The sequence below is a fragment of the Condylura cristata genome, unplaced genomic scaffold (genome assembly GCF_000260355.1).
Source record: "Condylura cristata isolate star-nosed mole 26May11 unplaced genomic scaffold, ConCri1.0 scaffold00023, whole genome shotgun sequence".
NCBI lineage: Eukaryota > Metazoa > Chordata > Mammalia > Eulipotyphla > Talpidae > Condylura > Condylura cristata.
Genome location: NW_004567124.1, coordinates 16,052,098 through 16,068,789, shown reverse-complemented (window position 1 = coordinate 16,068,789; position 16,692 = coordinate 16,052,098). Strand labels below are relative to the sequence as shown.

Below are 16,692 nucleotides of genomic sequence, written 5' to 3'. Positions count from 1 at the left end.
AGGAGACAAAAAAAATAGAAGAGCCCCTTAATGAAATCAGATTATGTGACTATATTATATTTAGATATATATTATATTTATATTTATAATTGAAAAATTACAACACTAGTTCAGGTATCTGTGAGACTGGTTGACTTGGTTCATAAGTACTGATCCTGGAATTGCTGGTGATCCTGGAATTGCTGAACGTAACAACAGAATTATCCCTACAAAATACAGTTTTTTTAATACTTGTAATAAGCATTTTAATAGGAGTTTAACTATTTTCAGTTGAAAATAAAAATGGGTCCAAACCACAGAATATATAGTTCCCCCCAACACTGAAAACCAGCTTGCTTTCAAGTGTTAATATATAATTGGCTCAGTTTTTATAAGCCAGAACCGATCATGTCACAAAGAACACTGTGAGCACAATCATCACTCAAAAAATTTTCCTAATTCACCTCAGATCACTTGGTTTCTATGTACTGTATCTGAGCTGATATTTAACTGCCACACATTATGAGGCATATTCCATTGACAATGTTCTTGTGAGCACCTGCTTTATTTGAACTTACCTTCCATGAAGACTCCACCTGCAGACCAGGACAAGGTATTGGCCCAAACTGGTAGGAGCTGGATGATCTTTGTTCTATACTTTTGTGCTTATGTGTCTCTGAAGCAAGCAGAAATACAGGTTCAGGCTTTAGAAGCTGTGAATCGTCACAACAATTAAGAATAATTTTGGCTCTTTCTCCTGTTTCATGCCTTTCCAAAGTGCCTAGAACACAAAATCAGAAATAAAAATATATGCAAAACACTAACCCCTCTCCAAACAGGAAAAAAAAAATGTAACACTTTTAACAGAAAAGCATAGAACTTGATGTTCTCATGCCTTACTATCTTCTTGCAACCAAACAACAAACTGAGAGCTTTCTCTAAATTATTCAAATCATTGTCCAACAAAGGTTGAAATTATAGACTGGAAATGCTCATCTTCCTCTTTGTGCGCTTTATCCACAGAAATCAACAGGGCATTCAATAATTTTTAACAGTAAAATCTCTTACTTATTATACACTATGCAAGTGATCAATAACAAACAACTATGGAATATCTTAGTGCTGTCCCCTAGTGTTTCAACTCTCAAACAACAGAGGATGCTCAGTGCTTTGCTTGCATGAGTCCCCAAACTTAAAATGTTTCTATGGCTAAGGTAGAAAGTAAGTGAAGAGGGCAAGTGAGAATACAGATGCTTTGTATTTCAACCTCCCTCACCCACAACCCTCACAGCATCAGGCAGCAAGAACATTCAGGGCTTTGTTGTTATTGTTGGTGGTGGTTATTGTTGCAGTTATAACTTTTAGCATTCATTTCTTATGTTATCAGAAGGTGGGGGTGGGGGAAGTAGAATCCTTTGCCCTCTTGTCTCTTCTCTGCCACTTCTTTTTTTCTTCTTCTTTTTTTAAGTTTCAGAATTTCAAGGTGCTGGCAAGTTCAATTTAAAGTTAAAAGGAGCAAATATAAAATAGAACAGAAGTATCAGAAGATGGTTTAGTGGAATCTCAATAAATATGAATTAATCATGCCCACTGTCTTGTAACAGTTATGAGTGCATTTATATTATTAATACTTTATTAAATATAAACTTAGATCCTACTAAGCCCAGATGCAAAGGAGATTAACTTGACATACAATTTAAATACAGATTTCATTTCATATTCTCCCTTCCCTATTAATAAGAAAGAACCAGTTGCACATTTGTTAAGAAGGATAAATATATTTCTTTAGCTAGCATTAATAAAATATCAATTTAAAAGAATTGTTACAAGAAAGTATAAATAAGAGTTCTATATCACTACTCAGTAGATTTGAAGATTATGCATGACCAACCCTCCCTCCTCTTCTCTTCCACACTTTTCCTTTGCAGCAAGGAAAATATTATTAGTTTGTACTTTAGATCATTAGTATTTGTGATGTTAAAGTATTGGGAAGAAATTGGTTTCTTAATACAAAGACTTTTTTTCATTATAACATTTTTACATTCATAAATTAATACCTTTAGAATGTAAATGTAATAAACATATTGTTTCTTTAAACTTTCCATCAAAATTAATGTCTTCAACAAATGAATCTGGCAGAAACATCAGGAAACACATTTTCTCAAGAATGACAATATAAAGAGTTATCATAAAAATATAATAATTATTACTGGTCCCTTAAAATGACTATATTCCAGAATCTGAAGCTGTAACATCTGGTGAAATTCTCTGTTTATATGGAATCCTTTTTATGGTATCACCATAGATATTTCTTCTTAAGGGTTTTCTATGTCTCCTCAAATTTTATTTTTTTAAAGACAGAATTTGGGGGGAAATGCTTTTTTGTACTTGTGTGTGTACATATGCCTTGCCCAATGCATTTTATATAATCATACATATTATACTATACCCAATGTCTAACATAAATATTTATCTACTTCTTGCATCTTTCAAAGGTGAAATAGTTGATCTAAAATGTGAGCATCTATAATCCATTTCATTCATGCACAAATGATTAACCATATTAGTATCTAAGGTGTTCCCATTCCATGTGCTAGGTACTTGCAGCTTACAGTAAATAAGAATGACAGTCCTGGTCCCCTTGAGCTAATTAAAATCTAATGGTACTACAGAGGACAGAAATCTTTAAAAACTAATGGTTTGTTATATTTAAAATATCACATAAGCTATTTCCACATTTGACAAAAAAAATCCCCATTATAACAAATATTAGACATTTGATTTTGTGAACTATAGTTTCCATCATGACTAATTATAAAATTCCTGAAAAATCATTATTAGGTTATCTTGTTTCAAAGAACATAAAGGGTGGTTAGAGTGAGTCAGTTTCTTTAAAAGTTATTCTAGACAAATAATTAAATTGCATATTGAAAATCATAACTTTTGATTTTGCAGTAAGTTCAGGCCAACAGTTTTTGAAAACCCTTGGTCCAAAATGCTGACAGAATTCTCATGTATACCACTCATCAATTTATTGTCCTTTTACTGTCTGCTCTGTGAAAGTGGATATGGGAATCTTGCACACCCATGTTTACTGGAGCACCTTTTATCATAGCTAAACTATGGGAAACTAAGTGTCCCAGAACAGATGAGTAGATCAAGAAGATGTGATACATATATACAATGTTACTCAATGATCAAAAGACTAACTCATGCCATTTGTGCAAAGTGGATGGAGCTGAAAGGGAAAATGCTAAGTGAAGTAAGTCAGATGAAAAAGATAAATATCAAAGGGTGTTATGAATATGTGGAATATAAAGTAACTATCTTGACAGTCAGATAAAGACAAGCTGAAAAACTGGCCCTTGATAGTGGACTATAGAACTGAACAGTAAAAGGGGATGGTGTGGGGAGAACAAAGAGGGCAGAAAGCAAAATGGTCTATGGTGATGAAAATGGGTGAGATGGTAATGGGTGGTACCACCTGATGGGGATACCCCTGATAACCAGGCCCAAGGTAGTTTACTGATGAACATAAGACCAGAGAGAGTCCCACTACTCCCTTCCTGAAACTAGAATTTCCTCAACCTCTCAGGCTAGGTTATAATCAAAATCAGAGTAGAATTGTATGTGTGAATACAATTTATTGTAAAATAATTCACACTAGTCCCTTTTCTAAATCTTTCTAATTTCACCTTCAAACTGTTATCTTAAACTTTATATAATGAGTCTATTCTAGTCATTTCATGTCCCATCCTAGTTACAAAAAATTAAAAAGTAAATTTTTCTCCTACCTTGCACTGTTTTCTCTCTCCTTCTTTCCTTTGTCATTACTGAAATGAACACCTTTATAGTGATGGGTTTTATTTGTTTAATAAAATTCAGGACTGCCTCCTTGTCAAATGCTAAGTTTTTCTTGGAAAGTATGTATTTATGAACTTGTTACAAAGCAGGACTCAATATATGTTAACTGAATGAATAAATTACACTTTCCCTTGTCCCTGTAGCAGTGGAAGGGAAGCAGCTCTGGAAGCATCCGAGGATACCAAGGCCACAGGTGTTAATGTCACACTTTGCCCATTGTAAATGCGCACTCACATGCTAGAATCTTGCCCCAGCTCTCAGGTATTTTACCACATTCGTACTGATGCCTCAAGAATTTGGAATTGGAAACTTCAAGTCAGCCTGTGAATGTGACATGTTAACTGAAACCACAAATTTGCCATTTCTTGTCTCATGGACTGATGAACAGAATATGCTAGTCTGCAGAAAGGAGGAGAAAATGCACAAAGAGAGGCAAAGAGTGAGAGGGAAGGAAAAAGAGATGTACATGGGGTAAGAGTGTGCCCATGAGGACCCCTAGTCCACTTTGAGTCTCTTGCTAAGGCAGAGTCCCTGCAATACACCCTTGAACCCTTTGCAATGAGCACCTCTTTCTTATAAAACCAATTTAACTTGGCTTTTACAGCTAGTCACCTATTAGACTCAAAGAGAGGACAGAAACAATATGTCTGTTGTTGTAAAAGTCAGGTTTGAGAACATCTAAACAGGCATGCAGAGTTCTCCATACAGTTCTAGGTAGAGACTAGAGCGGAGAGACAGAGGCTTCAGCAGCCTCAACAGATGGTAAGGATGAAATCCCAATGAGAGAGTGCATGCTCCAAGAGTTTGGAATGAGATGTGTTATGACACCAGCACACATCTTTTAACAGTTTCTGCAGACAGAGGAAAGGAGAAGAGGAAGATTCAGAAACTTGTGAATATGCATGCTGTTAACAATACAGCTGTGTTCAAAATGCACTAGGATTGTCAATATGTATGGGGCACTTATAGTTTTTTTTTTTTTTTTGATAAGGCAAATATTCTGAGATGTGACTGCTCTGAAATCTGATTGTATAGTATCAGCTTCTCTTAAAACAAGAGCATGAAGTTGCAATGCACATAGTTTTAGTGGATATGGAGAAAGTTGTGATCCTATAGTGATACTATTTCCACAATGTACATGTAAGCCATGAAGGCTGCTGCCTTTAATTGTGGGAGAAATGCAAGGCAGAGGGTAAAAAGAATCCTTTCAGGTGATGAAATAAGACTTGTTGAGGTACTAGGCTCAAATATCTACATAAAGAAAGGGAAGAAGAGATGGTTATAGTCTACAATTTAATTCTGTTCCAAACAGCCAGAAGGTATGCTTTTGATTGCTTTTGATTACATTTTGCCTTGTAGCTTGCTCATGTTTTTAGTATTTTCTAAATATTTAAAATACAGTTTTTTTCTGTCACTCATACTTGCTTTTCAAAATGAAAACAGTTGCCATAGTCTACTATAAATTAATCAATAGCCTTAATATACATATCTTCAATCCCCAGTCAGACAAGCTCCATTCTACAACTTAACAACTAGATCCACCGAGTTTGAGAAAATGAATTGCTACCATCTCCATAGGAAAGGAAATGTTTTTGTTTTTTTTTTTAAAGCCACTTGCAGAATCTATCTGCAAAGGATCAGGAGTAAATTATGATACAAAACAATACCCAGGTATATTAACATTTTACCACATTGCACAGAAAAAAATTTATATACTTAAAAATCATACATAAGTCAATTTGAGCCAGTAATTGACTTACTATAATTTATGGTGCTTTCCCTCAGAAGAACATTGTAGAAATAATATTACTATAGGAACATACAGTCCTCCATGTCTACTAAAACTATGTGGATTGCAAACTAGCAAATTTTAAACAGTTTGTTGCACATACAAAAGAAATATCTTCAATTCTATGTTCCATTATGTTTATTACAGAATTCTAAAAACTCTGGTATATGGTAATTCCATTTATGTGATTAGTAATGAATAGAAACTACTTATATGAAAAAAACTTAATGGTAAGAACATATGAGTGGTCACATTATAAGTCTTTTCTATATCAGGAAGGCACTTTCTAACTGCAGCCCCTCACAGATTGGGCAGAGATGAAAGTTTTATTTCAAACTTTTTCTAAAACAAGAGACTAAAAAACAGCCTCACTACTAAATTTAGTAGTCAAATTCATAGCATGAGATTTCAACAAAACCAACAGCTATAGTCAAATCAAAAACTCACAGATTTGACTACTGGATCAGCTGTAAGATGCATCATTTATCTTCAGTTACACATGGAATTCATTACTCTGCTCACAGAACTGTATGTAGATTGGCCTGGTGCCCCCTTCCTTGCAAAATAATTTCACAGTTACTGCATTTAACTCCAGAAAATGTGTAACTGACAGGGATTCTGACCAGGGATAGCAACCCTGGAACAATCAAACTTTACTAAGAGAAAACAATGGTAGGATAGGGAAAGGAAATGAATCTGAAAATACTGAACAAGACATAAAGGCACTTACCTTCATGTTGAAATGTACTTGAATATAATAGCTATAGTTGTAGAACAAGGATGTGGTTCATTTTGTTCTATGCAAAGATCCTAATATGATAACAAATCCCCCACTGCCTACACCTTGAGGGTATATAGAGTACATTTCACAAAGCCTTGACCACCATGACCTTAACCCCAGGACTGCCACAGCCGCCAGCAAGTTTAACACAACACTGGAATTTATCAGCTGAGCTACACTCAACCCTCATATCTAATCCCGACCACTGACCTCCAGAAAAAAAAAAATAAAATAAAGGGGTTGTTTTGGTGGGGAGAGGAAAAAAGGACTAAAACAAATAGTGATTTAATTTTACTGACATAACACAAATAATGCATCAACTTTAGACAAATTTTAAATGAGGCTTTTCTTGGTATAGGATACTTATCTATTCAATGAACGTTTATAGAACGTAATAGATACTTCTCTATTAAAAGAACGTTCCTCTTCTTAAATGTGTGCTAACAACATAGAATCTACTGCCACCATGGTTTTTGTTTTCAGCTCATGGAAAGACTTAATTGGCAAGTAATTAAGAAGGTGAATATTTACAGAAAAGTATTTCTATATTATGATATGAACATATATAATTTGTCTCACTATATCATATACAAACACTGAAATACTGCTTTTAAGTATTACAAAATGTTATTCACTTTGTATTGTTGGAACTTTTTATATCAGGAATGCTTTTTTTTTTTTTTAATAGTCACTCTTGACTGAAGGCTAAGTTACTGATGGAACACAATATGCTTGAAGAAATTTGCATATATCATTTATTCACCTCTAGTGTAAATTAGCCAGATAAATATCTCAGTTTATCTGAAGTACTACCTATAAGGAGGAAATGTATAGGAAAGTGAAAATGTGGGGTACAGTCTCTTGAATAAGATGCTGAATTAGGGATGAAGACATATGGAAAATATTTTGCAGGGGTGAAAATGGTGGAGACAGGAGCATATACTTTTTTTTTTTAATTTATTCATACAGAATGGGGTACAGGACAGAGGTGCAGGGGCAGTGAGAGGAGTCACCAGAGACAGAATGGGGAGCAGGACAGGCAGATTGACGAAGTACACTGCTTAGGGGAGCAGCGGGTGGGTCAGGAGAGGTCTGCCACACCATGTGGGTCACCTCTGGGGCGGGGATCGAACTCATGCTGAAGTGGCTTTAGCTTCTTAGTGCTGTGCTTTAACCCGCTGTGCCACTAGGGAGGGCCCAGAGCATGAACTATTTTAAATGCAATCAATGTGCTGGAACTTACTTAGGCAAATAATGGATGCCCAAAGTTCCAGCAGTTTCGTCAGGATTTAATTTAAAACCATAAGACCAAGTATACTTCCACTATAGTTCTGGCTGCTGTAAAATTTCCTACCGTGTTTCTGTACCCAGAGACCCAAAAACTTTCTCCCACTTTTCATTCCTCTATTCCATCAACTCATTTGTCCATGGCAAACTCCAGAAACTATCATACCTGAAACCAACATGACAGGCAGAATTCCAAAATAATTCCATGACCCTCTTTCTTGTATGATTACTTCCCTGATGACATGATAAGAGAGCACACTAGTGATTATTGTGTTATGTGGAAAAAAACAAGGGTGGGGGGGCACAACAGAAATGCTCCAGGTTTCTAGTCAATTGACCTTAAAATAAGGAGATTATTCAGGCAGGCCGGATCTAATTCAGTGAGCCCTTTAAAAGCAGAGCGTTCTATCCAGCTGGTGGAAGGAGAAGTCGGAGAGATCTGAGGCATAGGAAGGATTCAAAGTGCCACTGCTGGCTTTGAAGTTGGAGGCGACTATGTCAAGTATCAGTGAGTGGCCTCTGGGAGCTTAGAGTGACAGCTGGTCGGCAGACAGCCAGCACCTCAAGCCCACAACCAGAGAGAACTAAATTTTGCCCAGGACAGTATGAGCCAGGAAGAAAATTCTTCCCTAAATTTTCCAGTTAAGTGTCAGTTCTCTAACTGCTTGATTTTGGTCTTGTGGAACCCTAAACACAGAATCTAGTTGAACAACTCTTAACTTACAGAACTACTAAATTTGTGGTAACTTTGAATTAATATTTGACTGATGCTTCTGGAAATGAGAAAAAATGTGATGATCTAAGTTCCACTTCAAGTACAAATCACAGATTAAAAATAAATTGTTTAATCACAACTTATTATAATTTTGCCCCTCAACATTTCAATATTGAGCTATCAGCATAAATCAGAATCACTTAACTAAATTTACAAAAGTGATGCTATCTTCTCAAATGATAAACTAAGCTCCTTAGCTTAGTGTTTGTTTCTCTGATGATTCCAAATGGTGAAAAAGGCCCTTCATTTTCCCAGCATGTGGGGTTAGAGTAGAACGGAATCTGCCTGCACTTTAGTGTGAAAAGAACTGGGGAGAAGTGTGCTCAAGACTTTCTGAAAAGGCTGAGTTTACTAACCAGCATTTTTTGTAGCACACAAGATACAAATGGACAACATTCCCACAATCAAATTCTCCACTCACCACTACCAAGTCAATGACTTGACCTTTGGATCTGATTTCAGTTGTTCATCCCCAAAACACTGAAGGCCTTTCCTATCAAATCCTGACAAGAAAGTGAACAGTAGAAGTTGGATATTATTGATACACTCAGATGCATTGAGTGCATCCAATATCCTTTATCTCTCAGCCAAATCAGAGAACCTACTTTCCCAGAGAATAACAATCATTACAGTCCACTGAGTCTTGCTTTCCAATCGTTTCTGTAGCAGCTGGCTACTGGGAAGCTACTAGAAACTGAAAGGAGGCAGCACAGGGAGGGGCAGATGGCTCCTTTGGGTTTATTTCGCCAAACATGGCAGCTGTGAAAGTCACAGCCGTTCCAAGTATCCATATAAAATGCTGGCAGGAGGGGCCAAGCTAAGGCGTGGACACAGAGCAGGCATCCTGATGGGGGTCCTCTGTCTGCTGCTGTAAAATTGGTACCCCCAATACTAAACACAGACATATGACAAACATCCAGCCAGCATTTGATTCAAAAGTGAGATCAGACCTTAGGAATCAGTTAAAACGACTACAGACTGTACTTTCTTTAGGAAAGGAAAACCCATTAAGATAGCAATTGCCAAAGGAAACAGTAAAGATAGGAAAAGATGGTGCTTAGTTGGTGCAAGTAATCTGAAGAGCAGAAAATGTTTACTTTCATAATTAGAATGAGATAATATTGATTTTCATATTTGTTTCATATTATATGCAATGTTTGAAAGATATCCCACGTGCTTAACAAGCATTAAGATTCCTGGAGGTCGCCCCCCAAAAGGTAAAGCTGAATAATACTTTTAACTTAGTGTATATACAGACACACATGAATACTTATGTGTGTTTTAATAAAATTAAAAGTTAATCATATAATGCAGCATTTTAAAAATGATATACCTAAAGCATACCTAAAAAACAATGTAGAATCATGCTCATATAAAGAATAATTTTGTAATGAAATTAAGATAATTCATGCTTGGAAGTTCCCTAATTTTTTTTGAGAAGCTTTTAAAATTACAAAAACAAGTTAACACATATAATTTTACCAAAATTGGTCAACAAAAATGTCATTGTTCACTAGAAGGAATTACAGAAGCCTTTTTCTGATAGTAGGTTTGGGGGCATCATTCACGTATGAAGGCTTTCAATTGTAATTATAGTATTAAAATATTGTAAAATAGACTTATGTGCCTTTGTTTAGAGTTGAAGAGTTCATTGTTGGGCTCTGAAGAAAATAAGATCAAACTCTTTATTAGTATTATAGTTTGCTTTGTTATTAAAAGAGAGAGAGAGACAGAGAGAGAGAGAGAGAGAGAGAGAGAGAGAGAGAGAGTGCGCAAAAGCAAACAGCCTGGCAAGTGAGAAGGCAGCTATCGACCTGTAGTCTCCAACGGCACTGCTACCATTGAGTAATTTCAGTGCATCCCACATTAAAAATCTTCCAGACTCCACAGTTCTTAACCTTTCTCATGCTAAGATCTCCTTTGGCAGTCTGGGGAAGTCAATGAACTCTTTTTCAAAATAATGGCGTAAAATGTTGGAAGTAAAATACATAGGATGAGGAAGTGTATCAATTCTATTGAAATACAGTTGTCAAGATATTTAAAGAACCAGATGTGCATGTTTGACTTGTTAGGGTGTCAAATTAAAAATGAAAGCAATGAACTAAGAACATATTACAAAAAAATATTCACCATATAAAATAATATAAACATGTCTCTATACAGAGTATATACAATAGTATCTAAACAATAAAACACTGAAGATACAATATATCATCCATTAATACTAATTATCTACACACAATGGAATCTATTGCCACTTAAAAATTTCTCCTTTCTCTATTTTTGTTTTTCTCTCTGATATAACACACAAAGAACCGGTTCAAAGTGTACAATTATGGCATTTAGTGAACAACAGTGCCAACTTTCTAGTCAAAACTTTTTCATCACCCCCATACTCATCATTCCCATTCTCCCTGCCCTCATATACGGGCAACTGCTAATCCGCTTTCTATTTCTATGGATTTTCTCATTCTAAATGTTTCATATAAAAAAGACTAATACAGTATGTGATATCTTGTGTCTGATTTCTTACACTTAGCATAATATTTTCAAGTTTTGTTTAAGAAGGAGCATGCATCAACACTTCATTTCTTTTCAAGGTGGAACAATATTTTATTGCAAGTCTATACTACAGTTTGCTACTCACTCATTTATTGAAGGGCAGTGGGGTGATTCCACCCTTTGGCTGTTATCGTTAATGCTATGGAATATGCATGTGTCAGCATCTGGGTATATATATGTTTTCTTCTATAGGTCCATACTTAGATGTGAAATTGCCAATTTCTACATTTAGCTTTTTGAGGAACTGCCAAACTATTTTCTGCAGTGTCTGCACCATTCTGTATCCCATTGGCAATATACAAGAGTCCCAATATCCCCACGACCTTGACAAAACTTATTCTGTTTTGTTGTTGTTGTTTTTTAATAAGAAGCATGTTAGTTAATGTGCGATAGTGTCTCATTGTGACTTTGATTTGTATTTCCCTGATGTCTAATAATGTCAGTAGTTTTTTTTTTTTATATATACTTGTTGGGCATTTATAGTTCTTTATACATTCTGGATATTAAATCCTTACCCAATATATGACTTGTAAATTACCTTTCCACTGTCAGTTGTGTTTTCTCATTTTTTCAGATTTATTTTATTTATTTATGCATATAAGAACTGGGGTGTAGGCTAGAGGTCCAGTGAGTGAAAGGATTCACCAGAGACAGAATGGGAACAGAACAGGTAAATCTACTAAAAAACACTGCTGAAGGCAGCAGTGGGGGAGACAGGAGAGGTCTGCTTCACTATGTGGTCCAGTTCTCTGGCCAGGGTTCAGACTCATGCAGTGGTGGCTGGTGACAGCTTGATAGCACTGAGACTTTAATCCCTGTGCCACCAGGGAGGCCTGTGTTTTCATATTCTTGATAATGTCATTTGACACACAAAAGATATAAATTTTTATGTGTTCCATTATTCTATTTTTCTTGTATTGGTCTGGTATCTTTTTTGTTAGAGCAACCATGTGGAATGTGTGTGTGTGTGCATATCATAATATATATTAATATACTTTTAATTAATAAAATTAAACCAGTATTTATCTCACACATAATAACTTCTTACATCATTTTTGCAAGCTTTGTGTTAAATATCATCATCATCACCATGAGGAAACTAAAGCTCTGATCAATTTAGTGATTTGTCAAGGAATGCACAAATTCACCATGGTAGAATCTACTTTCTCTAGATGCTAGGCAACATTAGTTAGCTGCAATAAGAGGGGATAATGAGTCATGCGGGGTGATTTATGCCTACAGAAGTTAAATATTTTTTTATTTCTAATTAAATCCAACACTTATTTGTTGACTACCTCCCAGGCCAAAGGTGCTATGTACCTTCTGGGAATAGAACAATGAATATGACAGACACAATTCTTGCCCCCACAGGCAAGATTTTAGACTGGTGAGGCAAGGATATACATTATGCTATGGAAGCCAAATCTCCAAACACTACCCTGCCTTCCCTACAGCCACCAGTACTTACCAGTGCATTTGGGCACTTCAGCATAAACTGTGAACCACATCATTATACAAAATCCTATACCTTTCTGAAATCGTGTCAAACATGCAGCTATATCCTGATTACACTGCAAACTCTTTAAGGATGAAGGCCATGTGTGAGATTTCTAGTGTCACCAGAACAAGAAATAATTGTGAACTTTAACTAGAATGAAGACAGGGGCATAAGGAGACAGCGATAATGAAACTTTTAGTACAAACCAGTATGATAGTATGCAAAAGATTTATAAAAAAATAATAGTTAATATTTCCTCAGTGCTAATTGCCACGAGGAGACAATGGATCTCTGAGGTGTTAAAAATTGACTGATTAGACAGGGCAGAGCAAGAATTCAAACCCAACAGCCGCAAATGCCGGGATTCCTGGCCGTAACCCTTTTGGGCATTCATTCTTATTCAACAGAGTGAACTTTGCAATAACTGAGTAGCTAATCTGCATGCAAAGCTCATCTACGCTTGTGTGTACTTTGTGGTATGCACTCACATGCTAACACATGCATGAATAAAAATCTCAAATTACAGTGTAGCTGTGGTAACTAGCAGGAGGAAAATAAAAGATTCAAAAAATGAGCAGTAAACGGAAAATACATGTTGAGTAATAACATCAGTAATCATAATAATAAAGAAGAAAAGGGCTTGAAAAAGGTGATATATAAAAAAATCTCCCTCTGTGCTTTAATGCCTCCTATTTTTCTTTTCTAAAAACAATCATCCCAAGAGGGTCCCATCTGTAATCTACCACAACAAAGTAAGGTAGCTTTGAAAAAATAACATACTAGAGAGACTATTACCTCCCAATGCTGCATACCCAACATCTGCCTTGAACACTCATGTGATTTAATCCTTGTACCAGTAGTGCTGACAAAGCAGTTGACACAACATAACTTTACCCCTATATCGACAGAGGGTGACCTTGAAGAGGAACTCAAGCAAAACTGCCTTCCAGAATGGAATAGGTGGTAACTAACAGAATTTCTTGCATTTTATATGTACAGCGATACTACGCACTATATACTATAAAGAAGGTGACCCAGTAAAATCCATGGACTGGAAAATTACTTCTTCAAGTAGTAACCTTGTGTGATATTTTGGTTTGGCAAAGTAAGATTTTAACCACACATTTCTATTCTATTGGGTAAAAATTCTATTGCATATTTCTGGGAAGTTGTGTCCTACATTCATCTATATATCCCTCAATCTAAATAATTAAAGCAAACTCAGATTTATAGAAGATTAAATATGGGATAGCTAAAGATTTTTCCTATTATCTATTCTTGATATGCTCAGCTTATCTTTCTTCATAGTTTTATTTTTTTTTAATTTTCTTTTTAAGACTATGTATTGTGCAACCATGGTGGGGGAGGGGAGAAAGGGCTTTATTTACATGGCATTGTAAGTGGAATAATTTTCTGTTACTAATAATAAGAAAAAGCAATTAAGAGTGAAACAAGTTAACACCTGTGGTGAAATAACTGAAGTGTATTTTCTTCTTGCTTCCTTAATTTCATATGCAAGGCTTCATTCCAATGGTCTGTTTACAAGATGGTTGTTTTAAAACTCAAAATGTGTTTTCCCACAGAAACCATGTCATAATCAGAAGCTGGGTCCTCAGACTAGGCTACTGGAGTGAAGCTTCCTGCTCAAGGTCATACAGCTCATATTACCTGAGCTGGAGCAGGAAGAAAGGAACAAAAATAGACTCCTATTGTCCCTGAGTTCTACCCACATGTGGGCCAAAGTCTTTAGTTCTCTAAAAACCAGGCTCTGAGCTGCTTCTGAGAATTCCTTAAGTCTGGAATCCACTGAAATTTTACCACTTTTAAATTACCCCTGAAGCCGGGAGGGTCTAGGCAGGAGCGAATACAGCACCCCACAAGGAATTGAGGAAGTGGAGCAGCAACTGCCTATATCCTGTGCAGACTCATTGAAGAGCTTCCAGCACAGAGCAAAGGATTTCAGCATTTCTTTAGTGATTGCCTGTCTGGACAGCAAAGACTGTTCTGACCAGTGACACTGAGTTTTGCCTTTCCTCTCTTCCTGTCAGTTGTTGCTTCTGCTATCTCAGTGTCTGCCATTTACAGCCTTCCACTTGCAATTTGCTGTTTCTAATCTGTCATCTGAGAAATCAGATGACCAGAGTTGTTAGAACTGTGTGTACATTGAGAGTCAAACCCTGAGAGATAGCCAGAGACCCTCTCCTTTGGGAGAGCATGTAGCATGTTTCTTGGCAGCCATTTCTTTTCTCCTCAGAGGTTTTCTTATCTAATTCCCTGCTTGACAGTCTCAAAAAGCTGACCTCCATCTTCAAGAGGTGTTGCTGTTGTATGATACGGTGGAGAACATGCCAGAAAAAAAGAAAGAGATATGCATCCTAGTGCAGTTACCCAATAACCAATCTAGGGGCCCTCAGACTCAAAGTGACTCACTGTATTTCATTTCCTCATTAGCAAAATGGATATAACGGCACACGGTAAGTGAGGTAGGATGTAAACAAACTGCTTTAGCAGGGGAACTTAGAGTTGTATAAACTATGCTATAAGTCAAATCCAGCCTGCTGTCTACATTTGTAAATAAAGTATTATTGGACACAGCCTCATTCACCACTTTTTATACTGTCTACATTTTGTTTTGTGATACCAGGGTAAAGAACTGAAAATAGTTATTATTCCATATTTTTATAAAAAAATGTTTGCATGCCTATCTCATCAAGAAAAGCATTATTTTCAAGCAAGTAAGAGAAAATTTTCTCTTGCACACACAAAAATTCTGGTCGCTTCATATAGCATATGTCATAACACAGGCCATATACTTAGCAACACAAGACCTTCAATAATAGTAAGTTATATTAACAACACACAAGAAATTCATTATGCAAGTTTTCAGTGATGTAAGTCTATTACTGTGAACAGAAAAGTCCTCAGAAATATTTTAAATTCAATTCTTAAAAGAATAATGAGCTCAATGCTGAGATTTATTTCTGGTGTGTACTTTAGGGGGGAAAAAAATCAGTATTACATTATTCCTATTGTGTCTCACAGCAATGAGGGCAGCAAAGCTGCCCAGAGTTGTCAGCACCAAACACACTGTGGGAGCTCAAATATTAATCAAAATGACATCTCCAATTTTTTCCCTTCCTAATCAGCCTTCAACATCATGGGACATCCGGCAAATCAATAAGCAAAACTAGATGCCCTCATCACTCCCAACCTGGCAGCACTGTGTTACTGTGTTTTCAGCTCTGAGAAGCGGGCCTTCCCTACAACACAAATACCTGTAGACTTTGGTTGTTTGCCTCTTCCCTGAGATAAACTTGACCATCTATGATCTGAACGTGGCCCTCACATGCACCTGTCAAGAGAACAAAACGCTCTCACAATTTCAAGGTAAAATCAGCATGGCAGGGAGGTGGCTCTAAAATATGCTGAGTGGTCTATCAGAAAGGCTCACAAATAAAGTGAGAATGGGCCACATAAGTGGTTTGTGAAAAACAGAAGTCTCACATCCCATCCTCCATGCCTGTGAGTGGTAGCACAAGAACTCGCTTATACCCCAGCTCCCAGCCTCCCAGCCTTCTGTTACCAAGGTAGATTTTTGGCATAATTGAAGATTGAATATTTTTGGCTTTATGCCCCTCCCCCTACTTTTTTTCTTTTTTTTTTCCCAGACCCTTTCCCCAAATTGTTATTCTACCAACACCTCCAATTTTCATGCTATGTGCTCTGGGGTTGCTTTGGTGCAGAAAGATTTAATAAATGCAGCCCTCCCTGGTGGCACAGTAGGTAAGGATGCAGCACACCACAGCTGCTTAAGTGCAAGTTTGATCTTTGGCCCTGGAGATGACCCACATGGTGTGTCAGACCTCTCCTGTCTTGCCCACTACTACCCTCAGCAGTGTACTTCGTCGACTTGCCTATTCTGCTCCCCATTCTGTTGCTGGTGAATCCTCTTACCTCCTCTGCACCTCTGGCCTGTACCCTAGTTTTGTATGCATAATTAATAAATTAAAAAAGAAATCTTTTTTTTTTAAGATTTATTTGTGCATACGGAACTGGCATACAGGCCAGAGGCTCAGGGGTGGCGAGAGGATTCACCAGAGACAGAGTGGGGAGCAGAACAGGCAGATCGACAAAGTACACTGCTGAGGGGAGCAGAG

At 36.7% G+C, this 16,692-nt stretch overlaps 1 protein-coding gene across 1 annotated transcript in view; it reads right to left on the bottom strand.

The window, feature by feature from the left end:
- The window catches only part of WDR72 (WD repeat domain 72), a 173,289-nt gene that overhangs the window by 123,302 nt on the left and 33,295 nt on the right, over nt 1-16,692 (bottom strand). The window contains exon 13 of the mRNA XM_012728569.1: nt 558-760. Within this exon, the coding sequence (XP_012584023.1) occupies nt 558-760 (203 nt within the window). The remainder of the gene's footprint in view (nt 1-557; nt 761-16,692) is intronic.